This window comes from Haliaeetus leucocephalus, unplaced genomic scaffold, assembly GCF_000737465.1.
Source record: "Haliaeetus leucocephalus isolate CR32 unplaced genomic scaffold, Haliaeetus_leucocephalus-4.0 Scaffold428, whole genome shotgun sequence".
NCBI classification, from domain to species: Eukaryota; Metazoa; Chordata; class Aves; order Accipitriformes; family Accipitridae; genus Haliaeetus; species Haliaeetus leucocephalus.
Genome location: NW_010972864.1, coordinates 287,741 through 310,292, shown reverse-complemented (window position 1 = coordinate 310,292; position 22,552 = coordinate 287,741). Strand labels below are relative to the sequence as shown.

The following is a 22,552-nucleotide window of genomic DNA, read 5'->3' as shown; positions in this document are numbered from 1 at the left end:
CCTTGGAAACCCCAAAGAGAGATGCTGCGTATCAGTAGATTTCTGCCTATTGCCTGGCATAACAGTGTCTCTCTTGGGACAAAGAACAATGAGGGTTGTGATATCTTGTCGATAAATCAAGTGCATTTGCACAAGGCAAGCTGGCCTGGCAAAGTGGATGTGTATCCCACTACCTTCCTGAATGCCATTTATCATCCCCAAGCTGCAGAGAGGATCATTCCTTCTTAATGATCAATTGAACTGAGGGGGCATATCTATTGTGAAGTATACACACACTTGCTCTTCAAAACACTTAGTAGCAGTCTGAAAAGTCTGGGGCCATTCTAATGACAGTGGAGCCAGAGGTTTTATTTAGCCTATTAGTAATCTACTTAATATAACCTTAAACCCACTGGAGCTATTGATTGAACTTCAGTTTCATATGGAAAGAAATCTCCCCTTGCAATTGGTAGTCCTTTGACAAAGGTGGCAAGAAGATTAAATGCACAGATTTTGATGCAGTCACCTTAACAAATAAACACTAAATTAAAATGTCAATATGGAAACTATTTCTATTGTACCTGCAGTCTTCTAGCACAAAGGAAAGAATATACATTTATGCTAGTCATAAGCCAGTTTGAAAGACAGAGCCATTCCAGAAGTGAAGAGGGTAATACAGAACAAAATCAAAACTCCAATGAAAGTGATACGGATCTGACCTTGCTCTAATAAGGCTGCTCAATTTGCCAGGCACCTTCCATTTAAAAAAGAAAAAAAAAAAAGATGGTACATAAGGCTGCTAAAGGTTTCTAATCTTTCATTCTGTGAATTCTCATATGTGTTCATGCTATTACTGCACAGCCACATGATGGAGAAATAAAAGCCAGGCAGTTGCAGTGAAGAGCAAGCACCTAGGCTAGAACTGAGAGGAGAGGAAGGTGGGTAGAGGGATGTAAGGGATGGAAGTCATCTAGTCGCCAGCTTCCACTCTTAGAATGTGAGCCAACACTCTTGCCTTTTCTTGGGAACTCTTCAGAAGGACAGAACCACAGACTTGGCCACCTTGCCAGGACTGAACAGGGACTGCAATCTAGCACAGTCATTCACTATTTGACAACACACCTTGACTATCTCTGTGGGTGGCGTATTCCACAGTTACTGGAGGAGCAGAGTGTCACCCTCACTGTTTTCATGATGAAGCAGTCAAATGATTAGATTTTCTCCTCATTTGTGGCACTTTTATCACAGGAGTCATGCTGAACTTAGATGTATCCTTTTTTGTCTTTGAAAGAGCAGAAATGCTTCCTTTCCCAGCAAATACAACCCTGGCAGTTCCAAACACTGAAGCTGAGAGAAGGATCATCAGCCACGGAGCCCCTGGAAGGCAGCCCCAAATGTGAATAGATGTGGGGGTATTGAATGAATGGTGAATGCAGCAGCTGGCACCTGTCGAGGTCCAGGAAAAAAGTGAGTTGTTGGCATGCATGGCATTGATTTTCAGGGCCAAATGTAAGATGCACAGATCTATCCATTTCCCAGTATGTACCTATCAGTAGCTTCAGCTAGAGTCTCAATAACCTAGCAGCAAGGAACAAAGGAGAGGGGTGAAGTGCTCCTACTAGGAGTAGCTTTTTGATAAAAAAAGGAATGTTTTCACAGCAGTCAGCTTCAATGTTGGTACATGACTGATTCATCAAGAGCGCTTGTATTCAGGTTTCCCTTTTAAATTCCAGTTTGTTCCTCAGACCCTGCTGAGTTTTAACTAGGTAACTGTCCTCTCTCCTCTAAGAAGAACAAATAAAAGCAACACAAGGGCCAACACGTGTTTCTACTCACTTAAAGTAAATGAAATACTAAGGGGAGAAGGACAATGTTCTGTAAAAGTACACAGTGCTATGACTACTTTGATCTCCCAACAACAGTGGTTATTACAATTTGACAAAAAGTATGCCTTTAAATTAAAAGAGAATGTTAAAAAAAAATAACCAATGTGCTACCTACAAGAAGCACGTTTGCATGCAGAACTAACAAGGAAAATAAGCTCAAAGAGTAGGACCAGTAAAGAACATGGGTCCCATGGGTAATGCCTAAATTCTATTAAGTTCCTAGGCATGCTGTACCCACATGGAGGAGGGAAACCTAACACAAAATCCTACATCCACATACATCTACTAGGAAAGAAATGCTAAGCTACTGGCCAGCATCTGAAATGCCATCACTCCGGGGCTGAGCTCCAGAGGCAAGCATCCCTGTCAATTTGGTATGCAGGGACCAGTATCTCTCTGGTTATGCTCTCTGTATCTTTTTTTTTTTTTTTTTCCTAAGAGCTGATCACATTTCACTCTTACAAATGACAACAGAATGATGCTTGGGACTCCCCAGCTAATATGCTGGGCTCTGCTGGGAACCAGTCGGGGTGAGCTGACCAGAACCACCAGAGAGAACAGAAGCAGCACTTGACATTAGCTTTGCTCCATTTCCATTGTGCACAAGGGAACAGATGCCCCTCAGTTCCTCTGCATTTCTACCTCCTTTTCAAAATATCAGAGAGAGGAAAACAGGTGACACCTGCTATGCCACACACCTCAACCTGCTTCCCTCTGACCAGTTAAGTGTAGTACCTCAGCTGCTCACCTCCATCCTTCTGCCTCACTCTTCCCCTTTCCCTCCCCTATGCTAAGGGAGAAGCAGGGAAGCTGTTATGTTTCTCCAGCTAGCACTCTCCCTCTATGTGTCAGAAGGGAAAAGCGCAGAGGAAAAAAAAAAAGACCTGGTCCTTGAGCAAACACTTAAGCCTGTGGCTGCGGGTGAAGTCCTGCAGTGAGTTCTGCTCCCCACTCTCAACAACCTCCTAACAGTCTCCCACAGCTGCCAACCGCCTGTATAAGATCCACCAGTTATCCAGGATTCTTGATCAGAGCCCAGCTTTTACACTCCAGGCTGTTGTATCAAAAATAGATACAACCATCCCTTTTCCATCTACTGTCTGTTCCCACCCTGTCCTGAAAAGGCGTCTGCCAGAGATGCGCATCATGGGGGTTTCCAGCCCTGCACTGACTGCCAGCCTCCTGCAGGGCCTGGAAGGTCAGCGGCAGTCTTGTTGCTGCATCAGGATCGGGCTGAAGGAGGAGCATGATGTACTGCTATGAAGGCACCTGCACTGCTAGGCATTTGCACAAATAAGAGTCCAAGTACCTACTGCACAAGATAATAGCTGTTGGATGAATCACAATTCTGGACTTTAGCAGTTATCTGCCCAGACCTGCTTATGGTGCCCAAATCAGTTATTCAAATTCAGTCCTAAATTCCTTAGCAAGGTGTGAGAATTTGAGTCTCTGTTTGCAATGTACTGCTTAGCTTAAGTGAGTGCTCCTGTGGTTTAAACCCAACATGACTGCATAGCTCTAAGCAAAGTCTTGTGTGTTGGGGGAAAGTTGGCACAAATAGAGACATCTACAGCATCTCCACAGAAAACTTAAAAACTGAGAAGTTTATTGGATTGAACAGATCAAAATAAATAACAAAAATGGGGGCTCATTAAGTTTAGTTCTTTATGTTCATTTATACTCATTCCAGCTGTGGATAATGTGTTTTAGAATAAACAGTATTGTAGATGACTATGGGTAAGATAGCATTCCAGCTTGATTCTACCCATCAGCAAACTCTAGGAGACTTTCCAAGGCTACTTTTCAGTGGTAAGAGCTACTCACACCTAATGAAATGACAATTCAGTGGTTGCAAGAATAAGAACGCATAAGGTTCTTTTCATAATACTTTATGCTAAAATAGGGATGTATTTTATCTAAATAGTAGGATCATACACATTTTTATGTTTGGAAGTTTACTCAAAAATAGTATGAAAATATTCTTAAAATACTACAGCTTGAAACAACGCATGACAGAAAAAATCTGCAGGTGTAGCATGCAGAATGGGTATCACAATGTTCTGGTGGACAACAGGGAGAGTACAGATTACCAGAAATTACATGATTGTTGTCATTAAAAATAGTAAAACATTAGTTACATTACAGGAAATACTAAAAATACAGTAAACTTTGCAGTTTACAGGTTCTGTAAGAAGAATGGTTTTAGTGCTGTATTAATTACTATTGAAACTCAAACAGTACTAGCTCCTTAATCTACAGTGGCACTGTATATACATGTCAGGATTTGTGGTTTGAGTTGTACTGGTCATTGAGACAGGTAACATTCAATGAAGTTGAGAAAACATCAGCTATCACAATAACAAATGTATAAAATTCCCTGAAAAATTGCACAGAAGCCAACAGTGGCTGCTAATACCAGACAAAGCAAGAGAGAGGAAATGTTTGCCCTACAGTGTGGCATTGACTGCCAGCTGAGAGTCTACGTTGGACTTGCTCTCACAAGAATCCCAAGTCTGTCTGTCTGTCTGTCATGGGAGTTAGTTTTAAGTCCAGACAGAATTATTCTAGCCCATTCCTACCAAGGACTTCTGAACTGCTCTAGAAAATGTCTCCCTTTTCACAGCAATAATGCATCACGAACTCAGCATCTTGTATGAAAATACATTAAAATAGAGGATAAAAATTCCCCTCCTTTCCCCCTCAATATGAAGGCTACTGTGCTTTTGCCCCCTACTGCCTTCCCCCTGCTCAAATAAGAAGATGCAATCAAGGAGAAATTTATTTTGAACCAATTCTGCAAAACAGTTCAACAATGCCATACTTTATAAAAATACTTAGTTACATAATTAAACTTATTACTATTTATACAAAAAGTGTGAATGTGAATTTTAAACTCTGTTAGGGTAAGAACCACATCAAGGTCTTCAGGTGAAACAAATACATTTTCATAAACATACAAACTCTTTTGGAGAAGTCTTATAATACACAACCATTTACAATGAACATGTTCATTAAGTTAGTGTTTTATTCCTTTACTATACAAGTGTTATTACAATGAACTGTTCCATTCAGTAATTAAAAATCCAAACAATGCCAGTGTCATTTTTGGCATTTTTTGTTGTAACTGTATTAATACATAAACTCATATGATTGTGTTATTAATTTTAAAATATTTAGAAAAATTAAAATTCCATTGTATTTGGGTTTTTTTATTATTTTTGTGTGTGTGTGTTTTTATTTTTGTTTTTCTTACATAAAGCCCTTTTAAAATCTGATAACCACATATGAGCAATGATGAAGGAAAATGAAAAATGATGGCACTGTTCTTACAAAGATCTGTTTGGAAGTGGTATTCAATGTAGTGTAAACCCACAAAGAATGTTAAGTTTAGTACCAGAACTATGTTACCAGTTTTTCTGAAATTCATTTGTTGGATAGCTTTACAATGATAATATGAATTCCAACCTGGTAGCTAAGTAAGAGTTTAGTGTTTCAAAATTAAAGTACATAAGTTGATCAGAAATTCAAGAACCTCATGCAAATTGTTGAGTAAAAGACATGATGTTATTGCTTGATATGTCAGTAGCCAAAGAGAATAAATCTAGATGTAGTGTCAGCTGGGCTGCATGCCAGCAAATTTCAATGTCACTATTTGGACAATATTAAATATATTTTATCCCTTTAGTTTTTAAACTTTCACATTTTCTTTTGTTTATTTTTCATTAAATAATTCCGTAGGAAGGTCAGAAGTGGGAAGAGCAACTGCATGAAAGTGTGTCTTAATAGTCAAGAAAAGCAAAAGTGCAATCAAATCCCTGAACTAGTGACAGCTAGCATTTGCGGCACCCACCCTTGTTAACACATATAAGCCACATACAACAGTACCAAACCCGACTCTGAAAAAGGACTAAAAAGTGGCCATTTACCAGCTTCAGTCTTGCTTTCCTGGTGAGCTTTGTTCAGGTAGTCTTTCCATACAAAAGTTCGCTGTTGGATTGGAGCTTAAAAGATTAAAGGCTTCCCCCCTTGATTGTATTACATAGCTTCAAGTTCAAATATCATCATACTTTATCAACACAATTTTATAAAATATTACCTCATTTCCTAGTTACCTTCATTATTCTTAATTAGCTATGCAGAAAGAGAAAAAGAAAAGTCTCTCATGCTACTTTCCAGTTATATTAATAAAAGTATTAACACAGTGCATTATGCTCTCTAATTTCACTATTGAGGTCTACCATTTAGATCAAGTTTGTCATTCACTGTTCCAATTTCTCTTTTAACCTGCCTACCCTAATTAAGTCCATGCAAGAGGAAGCTTAAAGATCAAGACTATATATCAAATACAGTTGTACCTTCTTTTTTTTTTTTTTTTTCTTTTGAGCGGTGGGGCACGCACACATGTAATTTTTAACACAGGGAGTTTTACAGAACTGGAATAGAATTGCTTGGTCCCACAAAGTTCTTCTGCTTTAAAAATGTCTTAACCCAAGATCACTAATTCCAGACAATTCCCTCTTTAGTAGAATGATTATCAAAGATTGGGAAAATAAAGGATTTGAAACATTGGTTTTTCTGCTGTTGTTCACACCAACACTCATTTTTCTACCCTGTATTTTCGGTAAGCTTCCTTTGGACCCTGAAAATAAGTTGGGAAAGAGGAAAAAAAACCCAACATCATTGGTAAGTTAGATTATAACACTTTAAAAGTGGTTTTGTGCAACTGCATTACGAAATTCCAGTTTGCCATTAAGAGCATGCAAACTAACGAAGATTTTCTTTCCTTTGATTCCTTATAGACATCAGGAATTCTTTGCAAGTCTTTTACATTTGGCAGATTTGTGCATGTTATATAGACTATTGGCTTATAAATTGTCTCCAGGCTGGTATTGTGGTTCTGTAGCAGTAAAGTAGTCCTCCAAGAAAGACTGTATATATTCAAATGTTGGTCTCTCATCAGGGTCCTTCTTCCAACAGAGTTTCATTAACTCATGGAGAGACTCTGGGCAGCCTTGTGGGCAAGGCATCCTATATCCACGTTCCACTTGTTCCAGAACTTCCCGATTCACCATCCCTAAAAGGAAAGCATTTTAGCTCTGAATGACATTATACAAAGAACAGTTTCCCATAGTTTTTCAAGTGTCTCTCCAGCTGCAATGCACGTGAATCTACCATAACAGAACCTTTAACGAACGCACTTTATAATGAATTAATTTTTTACATTTTGCATTAAATACATTTTCTGAAAATTATTTCATTACACTGGTAATTCCTCAATATCTGGTCCTTCTTCCATTTGTACGCTTTCTCATTCATATCCTTTCCCACTGCCTTGGGCCTGTTCTTTCAAAAAGGAGACTCAAGCACAAATACCTTCTGCCTGCCTTAGGTTCCATTCAAGGACCACTTAATTTGAAATCAGGCCAACAAAAAGGCATTTTATGCCTAACAGAACCGCCTTACAAATTCCAGTCACGGCAAAATATTTGCCAAAATATGTTACATATGCTTAGTTTCAAAAACTGGTCTAGCAGGTTCATGCTACCGATGCTCACTGTAGCCTGGGAAAATGTCAAAAGTAGAAATTTCAGGAACAGACAGATAGGAAAACATAAGGATACCACCTAATCTGAAATGAACTATCAGTCACATTTACAAATGCTATTATCTTAAAACACTTAAAAAATATATAATAATCTGTAAATAAAACAAAGTAGCTTTGTGAACAAAAGAACCAGTGAAGCATGACTAAATTTTTGTCTCTGCTTGTCAACTGTGGGCTCTGAATGAAGGCAAAAAGTACAGAAGGTAGCTTCAGAAGCACAGAATACAACAAAGAAAAGAAAAATCTATTATATTTTCCTCTTACCTGGATATGGCACTCTCCCCTTTGTTACCAGCTCTGTCAGTAAAATTCCAAATGACCACACATCTGACTTGATTGTAAACCGACCATATAATGCTGCTTCTGGAGCAGTCCATTTAATTGGAAATTTAGCTCCTACAAACATTGGGAAGACAGATACTCAATTTTTCCTTCCTTATGCATCATTTGCTTACACTTCAAAATATTTTAGAAAGAATACTGTACTCAAAAAATTTTTACATTTTGCTTTGTTGACAAAATGCGAGGTGGTTTAGTCTTTTAGTATTTCAAACTTGAAATTTGAAAGCAGTTTCAAACTAGGCGAGCGACTACCAGCTACAATTTTTGGAAGCAGCTAAGACATCTGGGATTCTTAATTAAATATATTTCAAAAAGTGGGATGATCTTCAGCATCTGATGAGCAACCTCTCTGGAATTGCAGCTCTCTTCAAACTGTAGCAAGTTTTACCCCCCAAAAATAACTAAAAACATTTTTGAAAACATAAGCAAACTGCCAGACAATTTTGGACATTAAAAAGTTTACTAAAATTGCACTTAGGCGAGGGGACCAGTTAAACATAGCTATGAAAGCACATTTATATGCATAATCTTTATTCATGCAGACAGAATACACAGACACACTCTGCTAAATATAATAGTTCTAAGTAATTTGAAAGTAACTGGTCTTATTTATTCAGTAAATAAATCGGTCTTACCTTGTCTTGCAGTGTACTCATTGTCCTCTATTAACCTTGCTAAACCAAAGTCTGCTATTTTACACACAAGATTGTCTCCTACAAGAATGTTAGCTGCCCGGAGATCCCTGTGGATGTAGTTCATTCTTTCAATGTAAGCCATGCCATCAGCAATCTTAAAAATAAAGTTTTATTAAAGATTATTTTTCATGACTATATAAGCTTCTCCCAAGCATTAAGCTGTACCCCTTTATCTTAACTCCATTCTCATTGTGTAAGTATAGGAAGTATAGCATAGCAAGAGCTTGTGACAGCACTGATGAGAGTGTGCCTGGCTATACTGTATCTGCTAATTGGGAACTATACTGTTTCTTTTTGAGAAATTACAAACCTACAACAGAAGATGTAAGACAGAACAGCATAAAATAGCCAGAGCGCTCAAGGTCTAGTTTAGTTTAGTTGATATCTCATATACTTTTAAATCTGTTTCCTAAGCAATAAATACAGTTTTCTCGGTTTATACAATGTACCTGAGCAGCCATGTCCACAAGCTGTGGGAGTTTTAAGTATTTCCCTTCTCCTTCTTTAAGGAAGTCTAGCAAGCTGCCTGTAAAAGATGACACATTTGGGGAAAAAAAGAAGGAAAAAACCCAAAACATTAATTTCACCTGAAAACATGAATGAATTTTTTTTCCCTAGACATTACAACTTAGACATTCATCTCTCAAAATCTATGTTTGAAAAACCTGTCATTTAACAGAATACATGACTCGATGACTATACCTGTAGTTGACTCTGCCCTGATAACTAGTTAGTGCAAGTTTTATTCAAGTATTTTGGAATCCATTTCAATAATTCAGCTAACTAAACACTAATAAAACAGACTGCTGCTTGATGATTATATGGCAATACATAAGGATTTTTCCCAATATTCCTGGTATCAACACACTTCCTAGTTGGACTTTTTTCCACAGTGAGATTTATAATTAGAGAACAAAAAACTTCCTATCCATTACTTAAATTTTTCTGCCAGCTCAATTATATACTAAAGAAATGATTCTGAAATCGTTGCTTTTATTTTGTTGCATTGTCTTCCTTACAGGGGAAAACCAAACTTGCATTCTTCCATTCTTTACTATATATTATCTTCTCCCATTTACATAATGCAATCATTTCCAGAACATTACAACATAAGTAGTATTTGAAATCAGTTCCAAGGACCTGTGCTCCTGTTAAGACATTAACCTTTACATGCATGGTAAAACTTTGTCTCTGACATAAGAACTTTCCTTACAGGTGTTATTAAGCCATAAGGGTATAGGAACATGATCTCTTTATTAAGAAACTTGTGAAGACTGATAACTAATCAGTCTCATCACAGTCAAAATTACAATGACAAAATTGCAAGTGTGACGATGGTGGGGGAAAAACACACTGAACTGCAGATCTTGCAGTGGATTCATGGCTGTAGCTGTGAATTAGATACCTCTGATGTGGTTTTAGTCACTTGCTGTATTTTTGCATTGAAAGTGAAAGTGTGGCAGGCCAGACCCACACTGCTGCTGATGTTTGCTGGGTGTGTTTGCACAGACTTTCTCCATCTTGGTTCATGAGCTCAAAGGACTGAAGAAGAGCAAAGATTTCATGTTGACCTCTAGTAACCTGTCCACATTGGAAAAAAATTTTGGGTACTGTGCAGTTCATACCCACCTCTTTCCCTTGTAAAAGGAGAAAGAAAAAGAAAAGGAAAAAAAAAAGTTCTACTAACTTTCAAGTATGAACCAAAGAGGTTTTATGTTTTTGGTAAAATGTGAGAAGTTTTTGAAATGAAAACGGAGGCTTCCAATGGCATTTTGAATCCATAACTTCGATAAACATGCAACTACTTTTCCAATTCTTTACTTCTGCTTTTCCAAGGTAACATCCCAGTTCCGGTTTTAATCTTTACTTTTTCTTAGGCAGAATACTATAGAGCTTTTTTTTTTTTTTTCCTGACTGTCTGGCCAAAACCTGATTTCTGAACAATGAAAACTGATTTTACATGGCAGCTTTAAGATCTGACAGAGAGACTGTCTAGTGTTATTTAGGAACAACACCACAGAAGGAACTTTTTATATTTTCTACTCCTTTCTACCTTTTTAAACTTTTACAATGCCTAAAAACCCCATCCAAGCAGGAAAAAAACCCCCACCCACATATTTGTGGCAGAGTACTGAACACAAACAGCCACTCTCTTGGACTTTAACACTGTTTCTATTTCTTATCAGGATAGCAAAATTTCTCTGTGAGGTGAACAGAAGTCTGCATTTTATAAAACTGGAATAATTGACTTGAAAATCTGCTGCTTCTTAACACTAATATGCTTATGATGTTTGTTTCTACGTTCAGCCTAAATCTCTAAATGTCTGTTTCAGCAGCAGGGGGAGGGGGAAACGATATAGAGCAAGGGAAGAAGGATGAAAGACCAAAAACAAGGAGGTAAGGGAGGGAGTCTAGAAAAAAACCCTCAAGCTTTTTAAAATTTACTATTACACTTCTGGAAAAGAAAAACTAAAAAAAACCCCAAAACCCCAACAAACCCAAACCCAACTGATTCTGTTGCTGTGAGCACGATCTGTCTACAGGCAGGTGTATTCTCATAACAATATTCCCAGCTATACCATCCAATTTAAATGAAACAGGCAACACACACTAAAAAAATGAGGGGGAAAAAACCCCAATCTTGTACTTGGAAGATTAGCAAGGGTGACAAAGATGTGCAAAAAAATCATGCCTCCACCCACGATCTAAATCAGAACTGCTTCAAGTAGGTCAAGCGTTGCTCATTTTAATTTTATCAAAATTACCACTTCCACTCCAGTCAGCTTAAACCTAACATTAATTAAACATTTAGTTTGTTGCTGGGATCTTAAATAATCTTTTAAATGTAGTATCTTCAAACTGTTCTGTCACACACCTTTTGTCATGAATTCAGTGACAATGTAGATTGGTTCCTCAGAAACGACGGCATAGAGCGGAACAAGTTTGTCATGTCGTAATTTCTTCATGATCTGAGCCTCCTGCAGGAAAGCTTCTGGCATCATTGTACCAGGTTTTAGTGTCTTGATCGCTACTTTTGTGGTTCCATTCCATGTTCCTAGAGAAAGAAGTTAGATTTTATTCTCCTCTATAATACTGAAGAGATTTTCTGTTGAAACTTTTTGCTTCCATTTTGTTAGCTAACAGTATAATTATAAATTACAGCTATATTGAATATTATTTTTACCTTTATGTGACTGATTGTAATTGGTACTTTTTCTGTTCAATTCTTTATCAGATTATCTTTTTAGATCCCAATACTGATTTACTGAAAATACTATTAAAACATTCACATGAAAAACTGAAAGGTGTCACATTAAGCTCTTACCCATCCATACTTCACCAAAACATCCTTGGCCCAACTTAACTTCCAGCCTCAAGGATTCTCTAGGAATTTCCCAGGCATCTTTTGCTAGTCCCTGTGTTTGTGGTTTCACAGTGGGACACACGGTTGTTAGCTTATGACACAGCCCATCAGCATGTTCTGGAAAATGGAAAAAATAAGCTTTGTCATTAAGCAGGGGTTAAGGCTATAACAAAAGTAAGATCTTAATGTTGATAAAAAGAACTAGTCCATTTACTGTTTGTCAAAATAAAGAAGAAATTTAATAATTGTGAATTTTAAAAATAAGCTACATACGCAGGTTTTTTTCCTCATGATAGTCACAAGGTAGCATTGGGACACTAGAACTGGGGCTTACCTCTGTAGTGTTTCACCAACTTCTGCAGAGATTCAAATTGTGCTCTAGTTGTGATATAGTATCCACCATTGTCAAGTTTTCTGATTTTGTAGTGTTTCACATTATCACCTCTGACCTCATCCCAGTCACGTATGGAAAGGGAGTAAGCACCTAGGAAACAAGTCATACTTTGTTCTTCACCAAAAATTTAAAAACGTATTTAATGTATCTCCCCCACTGTCACTATACACATGTGCACATGCATATATAAAATGTGATAAATGTAAAAATGCTTATTATGTCCACCTTGGTGGGGTGGGGAGAGAGAAGAGATATACATACCTTTAGTGGTTTCGCTCTCTCTTACTAAGAAAATACCACGCTGGTTCCCAGGATTTAAAAGTAGCCTTTCTGCATCCTTCCTGCCCATTTTACCAAAATACCACCTAGAAAATGTTAAAGGAAATATGTGTAAGTAAAAGCTTCCTATGCTTTGGTAATCATACAAATACAGGATTTAGAAATCTCAAGCATTGACTGGACTACTAATATCCCAAAGCAGTTACAGAGCAACAAAAGTAATGACATCCATATAATCAAAATATTTAGATGACCTATTTCTATATGACTCTCATTTCTATTGTTTGCAAAATACATGTAAAGAGGCCTCTACCTGCAAATACTGTGTTTTTCTGATGGTTTAACAATGGACATCAATGGTACTTAACATTGAAAGTAACTTCTGGTTAAGGAGTTCACAGGTCAAGCTGAATCAGATGACATACTTTGGTAGCACACTCAAAACACTGCAGCAGTTGAAACTAACTTCTGTAAGAAGTTTTGGCTGTATGTTAGAAAACAATATTTAATGCAAAGTGGGTGTGCATAAATATCATTGGATCACAGGTTTATTCAGCTTGGAAGGGGCCCTTGGGAGGTCTCTGGTCCAGCCTCCTGCTGCAAGCAGGGCCAGCTGTGAGATCAGACCTGGTTGCTCATAGTGTTGCTCACTCCAGTCTTGAAATCCTTGAAGGATGGACCCTGCACAGCCAACCTGGGCAACCTCTGCCCCTGCCTGGCTGTCCTCAGGATAACAAGGTTCTTCTTACATCCAGGTGGAACGTCTCCTGGTTCAACTTCTATTGCCTCCCGTCCTTCTCTATCTCAGTAGAGGGAGCACTTTTTTCTACTGATCATTTAGAAACAACCCTGTGGTAGGTATCATTTACTTCTCTGAGTAACACTCCATCTTTGTTGCATCATTCTTTTACTGAAAAGTAAGCAAATGTTTTAAAACACCACCTGCATTTTTTCTTGCCTTAAGTTCTTTCACAAAAGGAATTTCTTCTTCTATGCTCCCACAGTGTGCTTATCCTGATGAACAGCCTACATACAGCTCTGTCCTGAGCCAGTGATAATTTTAAGGTCCATCTCCCAGTGAAACCCCAGACTTTGGAATAACACTAATTTCTAACTACATTTTATTTTGATTGTGTGCCTCAGAAGTCACAAAATGATGCAAAGTGTAAATCTCAAACGTTTTCATTTGGCACCATCATAGCATCAAGCAGATCTGGCTTCATGAGTGTTGGGAGAAGAAAAGTAGTGTTGGAAACTGCTGCAAAACAATGGTTTTGTGGGTGAAACACTTTGCGGGGGAAAAAATGTAGGCAAGGAGGGATCATTTTGTTGGCCTGTGAACAGAATGGCCTGTGCAATCACTTGGGAATTTGAAACTTATTCTTGCTTTTTATTGTATTTGCAGTTTGACTGTTTAAGTAGATGTGGAAAGTTAGAATCGGATATAAGAGTACATACACCTGAGACAATCTGGATATAACCAATAATCTTATTGAAGCAAACTTGAACCCTAGTTAATTACTTCACATGAAAATGCCTCTTCCGCAGACTACTACAACAATTTACAAACTATATTGTAAAGTGCTATTTTATTTCATTACCTACAAAATAACAGTAGGGTTTACTTGTTCTTTTTATGAGCATTAAACATTTATATTATAGTATCATTCAAAAGGCACATGGATAACAGGGATCCCATCACAAGCAGTTTGTGATATAAATGCAGTCAGCTTAGAAAAGACCACTTAAAGAAAATCCTAGCAACCTAGGGCTGCGTATTGCTTTTGCACTTGTAACTCCAACTGCAATCACAACACAAAACCTATAAACACTATCAAAGCCCAGGGCTACCAAATGAACTCTAAAGCAAATTAACTCTATTCTGAATGCTGTGATGATATTTTAAAAAATTAGCACTAGTTCTTTAAAATAGTTTAAAAAAGCTTCTTCACTCATCACACCTCACTCTCACCTCCAGTCATCACATAAACCTATGACAAATCCCACCACCCTGTTTTGCCAGTCTTTAGGAGCAATACTTTCTTTGCAGAAACACTGCATTCTTAGTTTGCAAAGGGCTACTGTTTCCATTTTACCACCACTGCAGCTGTAATGACAATATGCTTTTATTGCATAGTTTAAAAAAAACAAACAAAAAACGCCCAACTTTTTTCCCCAAAAAAATCTGAAGTCAATGATTTTAAAAGCAGCTGAAACTCAAGGGCATAAAATAACAGTGCATCTTTGATGCAATCATTTTTTAATAGCAAAGAGCCAGGTGAAAGCAGCAGCAACATGCTAAAGTCTCAGCTTGAGATTCAGGAAACATCTTGGAAATTGGGCACTTTGCCCAGAAGAGCAGTAGCAAACACAGAAGTGTGCAGATCACATATCAGGGAATTGCTTATTGGCAGTACCATACCTGTATATTGAAGCAAGAGCTGCGGAGCTTTATATTTCTAGTACAACAAATACAACTAATCCCTTGGAATAAATATAACCTGAAACTGTACCCCAACTCACAGTTCCCACTGTTACTTTATGTGATTTTGTAAGCACTCTGTGATCTTTGTAAATAAATGTAGGAAGCGCTGGTACCCAAAGCAACACAATTTTCCCAATTCATAGTAGCTCTTAGTGTGCCTAACAATTTTGTCACCAAAAAGTTGTTATAGATTAATAGATTAGTAATAACTGTCCACACAAATGATTTTTTAGAATGTAAGATTAGGTGCTACCAAGGAAATAACTGATCTTGAATTAGGGTTTGGCAAGCAAAAATAAGGATAAAAACCTAGAATTGATGGTGTGTGAACTCTTTAACTAAAAACCATCCACTTTTGCTTTATATGAAACACAATGCATGTCCCACAATTCTTATATTCATTATTGCATTCTCCCAGCCTTTCTCCTTTAGCCCTACATATAGCAAGCAGGCATAAGACATTTGCATGACTGCCCACCTCACACTTACTACTAATTGTACCTTCAACATCATCCAAGTAGCATTGCTATCCTTCAATTTGCAGTATTATCCTACTTTACCCTTAAATGTTACATACACTGAATTAAAGGAATAGTGTCACTACAGGGCACAAAGTGTAGAATGCATAATAAGAACAGATTGACAGGATACAATGTCTTACTCTTCTGCTTGAATAGAGTCTGCAGGAGCTACATAATTGCTTGGGATGTAGCCTGTTTTTCCGGTAGCAATGGATCTTGCTTCCCACCAGTCTCCTTCCCTGCAATGAAACATCAGTTATCTCTTCCACATATAAATAATACATCATTCCCTAGCACCTATAACATCCTCACATATGAAAGACAGGTTAAATTTAGGTAATGTGTTATTTTAATTATGAAAGCATCTAAAATAGTTTGTGCTGCAACACGAATGCCTCTTAGTGGAAGTTTGAATAGTAAAGGTTTGGGTTTTGCAGAACACAAACCTACAACAAAACATTTTATGGCAGAGATGTGTAAATAAACTTCCCAGTTCTCTAGTCTTCATCTGCCTCTCCCAGATCATTCTGCCTGTGTGCTGACAGTGAGCAATAAAGGAAGCAGGAAGTCAGCTAATAAAATTAGAGAACCGGACGAATGAAAGCTGCTACATGTATGAATTAGAACTATTACCACAGCCAAAATCTGCACGTAAAGAAATCTGCAGGGTGAACAAATTACTTCCTTTTCACTAGACTTCCAGAAATCAGGCTGTAATACTGTTAATGCTGCTGCAATTGAACTAGAACATCAAACTACTAATAAACTATCTGAGCACGGATTTACTGTGGAGGCCAGCTAGGCACACTTCCAAGGTGAGATGTCCCTGCCTACAGGCAGTGCACTCACCTCCAGCATTTGTCAGTGCAGTGCTGCCGGCTGCACCCACCTCCCCGTGAGATATGGAAACCTGTCAGAGAGAATCTGCAATGTGCAGAGCCTTGGATGGGACAGTATGTGTCTTCACCTCTGCTGCCTTGCTGGAGCAGGGAGTGGAAGGATGCCACCCAACCAACTGAGCACGAGAGGCTTAGAGCTGTCCCAGTCACTACAGTTCTACATCTGCACCCAAACCATGAGCTCAGCCTGAAGGTTATTGTCTTACTAGTATCAATATTTTAACCCCATGCTTGTTGAACATTGCATGCATTCAAGAAAAAGAAAAAAAATAAAAGTCTACTCTTCACTGAAATAGGATACACAGATTTCAAGAAGAGTTGAGGATCTATTTATTCCCAACAACAACCAAGTGAAGTCTGTGAATGAGAACACTTACGTGTTATTTATTATCTGGAACCGTTCACCTTTCTTAAATGAAAGGTCATCTGTAGTTCTAGCTTCATAATCATATAAGGCCACAAATACAGTAACACCACCTTAGGAGAAAGAAAAAAAACCCCATATGATATAGCAGTAACATTGCAACACTTGATTTAAGGACTTGTCTGTGAAACAACTCATCAGTTTTGATTTGGAAGCAACTAAACACTCTGGGTTGCTTCTCATTTTGGAAGCTGGATCAACAATCAGCTCATTTCTTAAGACAGCGGAAAGCCTATAAACAGACACCCTAAAAATATGCTTCCACACCACAAAAGATAGCTAGATACATCACTGGAAGTACATTAGAGCACTTATATACAGAAACCTGCACAACGTATCAGCAGTAAAAAAAAAAAAATCTAGCTTCTTTATTAAGCTAGCTTCTTGTTAAGAGATGCAATTCTAGAAGATCCTACAACACCACAACAGTAAACAATCAGAAGTAGTTTCCTGTTGAACTTAGCTATAAATAACTGATGTGTTCCCAACTTTCTGAGGTTATACATCAAGATCTACTCAAGGAACTGGACCAGAAATAAAAGTATTCTGTTGGGGACAAAGACATTTCTCTGCTTTAGGACTAGTGATTTTCTTAATTCCATCAAGTCTCCCCACCAGTGAAGCAGACCCTTGCTGAGGATGATCCATCAGGGCATTATTCTAGAGAACAAGGACTGAGATACATCACAGGATGAGCAGCTGCACTCCACCAGCCCTAAGGAATTTGCCTCCCCATCCCACTTCTGGTATAGGGCATGTTGTTGAACATGTCCCACAAACAGGATACTCGTGTGACAGATGGATGGTAGGGAGGCTCCTATACTTACAGTAGGAAAACTTCTTCTATACTTAAAAGAGCTAATGTATAAAACTGGGCTAAAAGAGAAAGAGGGAAAGGAGAACAGGCTATATGAAATGTGCAAGCTACGAGCAAAAATAAAAAACTATGCACCATAACTAGGAGAAAGTTAAAATAGAAAACTGCAGATGGGCAATTCAGAAGGACTTTTTAAGCTCTAGAAATGCCATTTCACAGTCTAATGGACATTCAGGAAGCCTAATGATAGTCCAAGCAATAACTTATTTTTAAATGTATACTATTACATCTCTAACATCATCATAACATAACATATGTACCAGGATATACATGGAAGACCACCAGCAGAAACATGTTGCGTCTAATTTTAGATCTTATACTCAACACAACAGTGATGAGAAAGGAAGAATATATAATGAAACGGGTATTGTCTACATCTAAAATTCTTTTGCAATGTATACTTTCTGATGTAACAGCTCCTAATCACTTAAATATTTTCATTTGATTTAGGCTTCCTGTGATTACAGTCTCTCAGCAGGCCTCAGATGGAAATGAATTTACAGTTCCTCTAGGAAAAACAGAACAAAAAATCCCCACAGGAGGTTAAAGTAATTGATGTTTTTTTTCTGAAGTGTGATTTATGAACTGAAAATGAATTAGAATATTCCCTAGAAGTTAACAGTTCCTAATCTAAGTTAAAAATCAACACAGTTCTACCAGTTTTTGCCTGCATAACTATGTTACTGCATTATTTTGATGACAAAACCCGCTACATGGAGCAAGAAAATTGTGGGGATATATACCGTATTCGCACAAACAGAAACCAAATGTTACAGAAATAAACCATCCCCAGAGAGTTCTTCAGCAGATGAAGAAAATCAATACTCTCAAGTCACAATATCACAAGTTTTTAACTGCATATAAAGAAACTGGGAGACTCTAAGAACTTCAAAATAAACTGTACATCTAGAAAGATACTAATGTGGGAACAAGAGAAAGATTAATTCCTCTAGACAGTGTAGCACTAGTCAAAGTAATGGATTCAAATGTAAACCATGCAATAAAAGAATTATCAGTAATTATCAATATTTATGTACTCTTAATTATTTTTAAAGAAAGAACTGTAAAAGCTAACATATAATCCTTGGAAAGTTTGATTTCAGCAATTCAGCTACCATAAAACCTCTTTTTATTCTCACTCACAAAGGTTATTTATTTCATAGCAAACGATAACAAAATACTTAAGGAGAACAGCATCAGCACAAAATGTTTTAAACAAACAGATACTGCTCAAATGATTTTTGAAGTCTCTTGCAGCTGTTTACTTTGTGCATCACTGCAAGGTGATCTTGTTTAGCTATTTGTGGTCATAATACTTCCCTTAAAGTTTATCCTTTCATTAGGTCAGTATTCCCATCCTCTAAACAAGGACTGGTTTTGGAGAGAAGACTTTACTTTCTTGTTCAGCATGAGGATTACAGAGCACTAGTGCTTACAATGCTTCATGGAAGGCAAGAACAGCAGTCCATTTTTCTGTTTTGATTTTCAGTAATAGTCTATGAATTCCAAGTATCTGATGACTGAGGATGTGTAATACAGGAGCAGTGTGACTAACTCAGATTTTTTTTTTTCTCCTTTCTGCTCTAGAGGAATAAAAGATGGCTCCACTCTTCCCAGCCTCACTACAGGCCACAATGACAACCATATCATCCCCTTGTCAGACATCACTGATGGACTGGGTAAGTACTACCGACACTTATGTCCTGTTTGACAAGCCCATCTATTCTCCTCTCTTGCAAAACAAAGGGCCACAGAATGTGATCCAGTGTTCTATTCATCACAGACAGAAAAAGCTTAGAGCCAGAAGAAGTTTTTCATCTTATACATTCATAAAAACATCCAATTTTGACTGATCTGAAAATTGGTACTGAATGTACCAGTTGCTGGTGCAATTTTTATTTAAAACAACAACAACAAAAAACCCCCCAAAACAACAACAAAAAAGTGTGTGTGTTTGTGGATGGGCTGGTTTTACAAAATGAGGACAAATTATTACATATGCAGTATCATTTTACTTGATTGCAAAATGATGGGGGTGTTCACCCAAATCAGTTTGCCTGGTGATAACTGAATCCACACTGATGAGATATTAGCCTATCTTTTCATGAGAAATCTCTCCTGTTGACTCTGGTCCAAGATATAACATGCTTAACTACCAGCAGGAACAGGGACAGGCAAGAGAAATTCCCTTCCGGTCTCTGCAGAAAAGGATTTGTGGTACACGCGGGGGGCCTACATCCCTGTTGTCTGGTAATGCCCAGGAGTGCCTGCATGCACTGCTGGAGGTTCCCACGTGAACAAAGAACCAGATCTACTAAGAAGAAATGCACAGAGTTTCTTGGAAGAGATGAAGATTTGTTTAAGCACAATAAACATTTTTTAGTGGAGCTAATGAATAAAAAGAAAAGCTGCCCTTATTTCATTTCTCCATATGTTCATCCAAAACAGCGATTCAGAGCTGGCTCAAAAATTTTGAGATAGGATAGATGCTCATTTTAATTATTTGGTTTTTAATGAATTCCCAAAAAGGGAATATGAGGTGATCATTACCCAGCAATTCATATTTGGTTTTCTGAATTGCTTCATGTCAAGGCCACAGTGAGTTTTCATGGATCTCAAATTTCTTGTGTTTAAAAGATTTTTAAATGCCACTGTAACAAAGCAAATATTTAAGCACTGTATTTGTGCTAATATTAGAGGTTTGTGGAAAGACTAGAAATAGACTAATAAGGAATTATTCACCGTGTTTTGTGAAGTGTCTGTGCAAAGCTTCTAGAATAAATTACTCTTTCCTTTCTTTCTCAAAAAAGAATGAATTACGGCTTCCTCTCAAAAATACCCAGAAAAACTAAGTGAACTACTGAGATTAGCCATGTGCACAAAATCAATGTGTATGTAATGAAGTTTTAAGATTTTCATATAAAGGTGGTTTTATAACATAAAATGTGTGTATTGCTTTAAAATGCTCTATCTTCAGAGACTATATCTCAGCGCCTAGTAAATTCTATTTTTACATTTTCAACTTTGGTTTTAATATGACCAACAACAATCAGAATTTTGCTGTTTTGTTTCACACATATTGTTCACATAGTAAAGTACACAGAATATACTGCATATCCTGTTTAGCTTTATAAATGAACAGATTCAATGTTGCATTAATATAAGTAACTTATAGGTAATCAAATAAGTCTGAAAAACAGTTTAAACTATACATTTCCTGAATTTGAAGTAGTTTTCATTTTGCACCTCTCTCCAAAAGTTTAAAGTCATTACCCCATGTGCATCCCTTCAATAGCTTAGAACTTCTACCACAATTTTATCAACTATTCCCATTAGCCTGTCATGGTTTAACCCCAGCTGGCAACTAAACGCCACGCAGCCGCTCACTTACTCCCCCCCACCCAGTGGGATGGAGGAAAGAATCGGAAGGAAAAAGGTAAAACTCGTGGGTTGAGATAAGAACAGTTTAATAGAACAGAAAGGAAGAAACTAATAATGATAATAACAACAATAATAAAATGACAATAATAATAATAAAAGAATTGGAATACACAAAACAAGTGATGCACAATGCAATTGCTCACCAATCGCCGACAGATGCCCAGTTAGTTCCTGAGCAGCGATCCCCCCAGTTTATAAACTGGACATGGTGTCACATGGTATGGAATACCCCTTAGGCCAGTTTGGGTCAGCTGCCCTGGCTGTGTCCCCTCCCAACTTCTTGTGCCCCTCCAGCCTTCTTGCTGGCTGGGCATGAGAAGCTGAAAAATCCTTGACTTAGTCTAAACACTACTCAGCAACAACCAAAACCATCAGTACGTTATCAACATTCTTCTCATACTGAGCCCAAAACATAACACTATACCAGCTACTAGAAAGAAAATTAACTCTATCCCAGCCACAACCAGGACACTGCCTTTAATAAGTCTTGAATTTCTCTGTGCTGTGATCCTACCCCCTGCCCACAAAACCAAAAGCCAAAACACCCAACACCCAAGCCCCAGTCACTAGTGAATATGGGCTGAATTATTATCTGAGCAATAAACATATTAGAAATCAGAAATCCCTAAAAGGCAATTTATTTTAAATTTGCAATTTATTTCTGTGTGACAAGGGGTATAGTATTTTTTTTATATGGCTGTCAAGCTTTACTACTACTACTACTAACAGCAGCAGCATCTTATGTAACACTCACCTGTTAAAGTACTAGGATATGGACTTGGCACAGCTGAAAATGAAGATGATGCTCCTCCGAAGGGTGTCATTCCTGAGGGCCCTCCAAAAGGAGTCATGGAATGACTATTAAAATTAACTGCTGATCCCTTTATTGACGGTGACTGTGTTGCTTGGCTGGAGTCTGATCCATAATGGCTGACATGGGAAATAACAGGTTCTGGAGTATTATCAGTTCTGTATTTCATGGCTGGACCTTTATCTTCTTTGCTTTTAATGCACCCCATGGTCGCTTCTGTGAGAATGAGGGGAAAAAGTAAGTTAATCTCCATGTTCCGTCTTTTGATAGTTAACACAGAAGATTCCCCAAAAGTTGCTGAAAATGTTGATTTATTACTGGTTGAAAAAACCAAAACAACCCCAAGCAATTGCTCCCATGTGCAGTTTATAAACTCTGATGAAAAACTGCTCTGGAATAAAATCTAACGTCATTCCCAGACTAGAGAGGACATAATTATTTTCCCTTACAACACCACATACTAACAGCACATTTGGATTATTCTTCATCCCAGTTCCTTGGTGGACTGTAAATGGTAAAAAAGAAGAAGAAAAAAAAGAAAAAAAAAGAG

General features: G+C 37.7%; 1 protein-coding gene across 1 annotated transcript; it reads right to left on the bottom strand.

Moving 5' to 3' along the window:
* Positions 1 to 6,634: 6,634 nt before the first annotated feature.
* YES1 (YES proto-oncogene 1, Src family tyrosine kinase) lies at positions 6,635 to 22,215 on the bottom strand. Its single transcript, XM_010574301.1, has 11 exons — positions 21,946 to 22,215; positions 16,827 to 16,926; positions 15,691 to 15,789; positions 12,527 to 12,630; positions 12,206 to 12,355; positions 11,833 to 11,988; positions 11,383 to 11,562; positions 8,957 to 9,033; positions 8,448 to 8,601; positions 7,735 to 7,866; positions 6,635 to 6,939 (listed from the first exon to the last, which is right to left on the bottom strand). Exons 1-11 carry the CDS (start codon positions 22,208 to 22,210, stop codon positions 6,731 to 6,733), a joined length of 1,626 nt encoding a protein of 541 aa, XP_010572603.1. The 5' UTR covers positions 22,211 to 22,215; the 3' UTR covers positions 6,635 to 6,730.
* Positions 22,216 to 22,552: the final 337 nt, after the last annotated feature.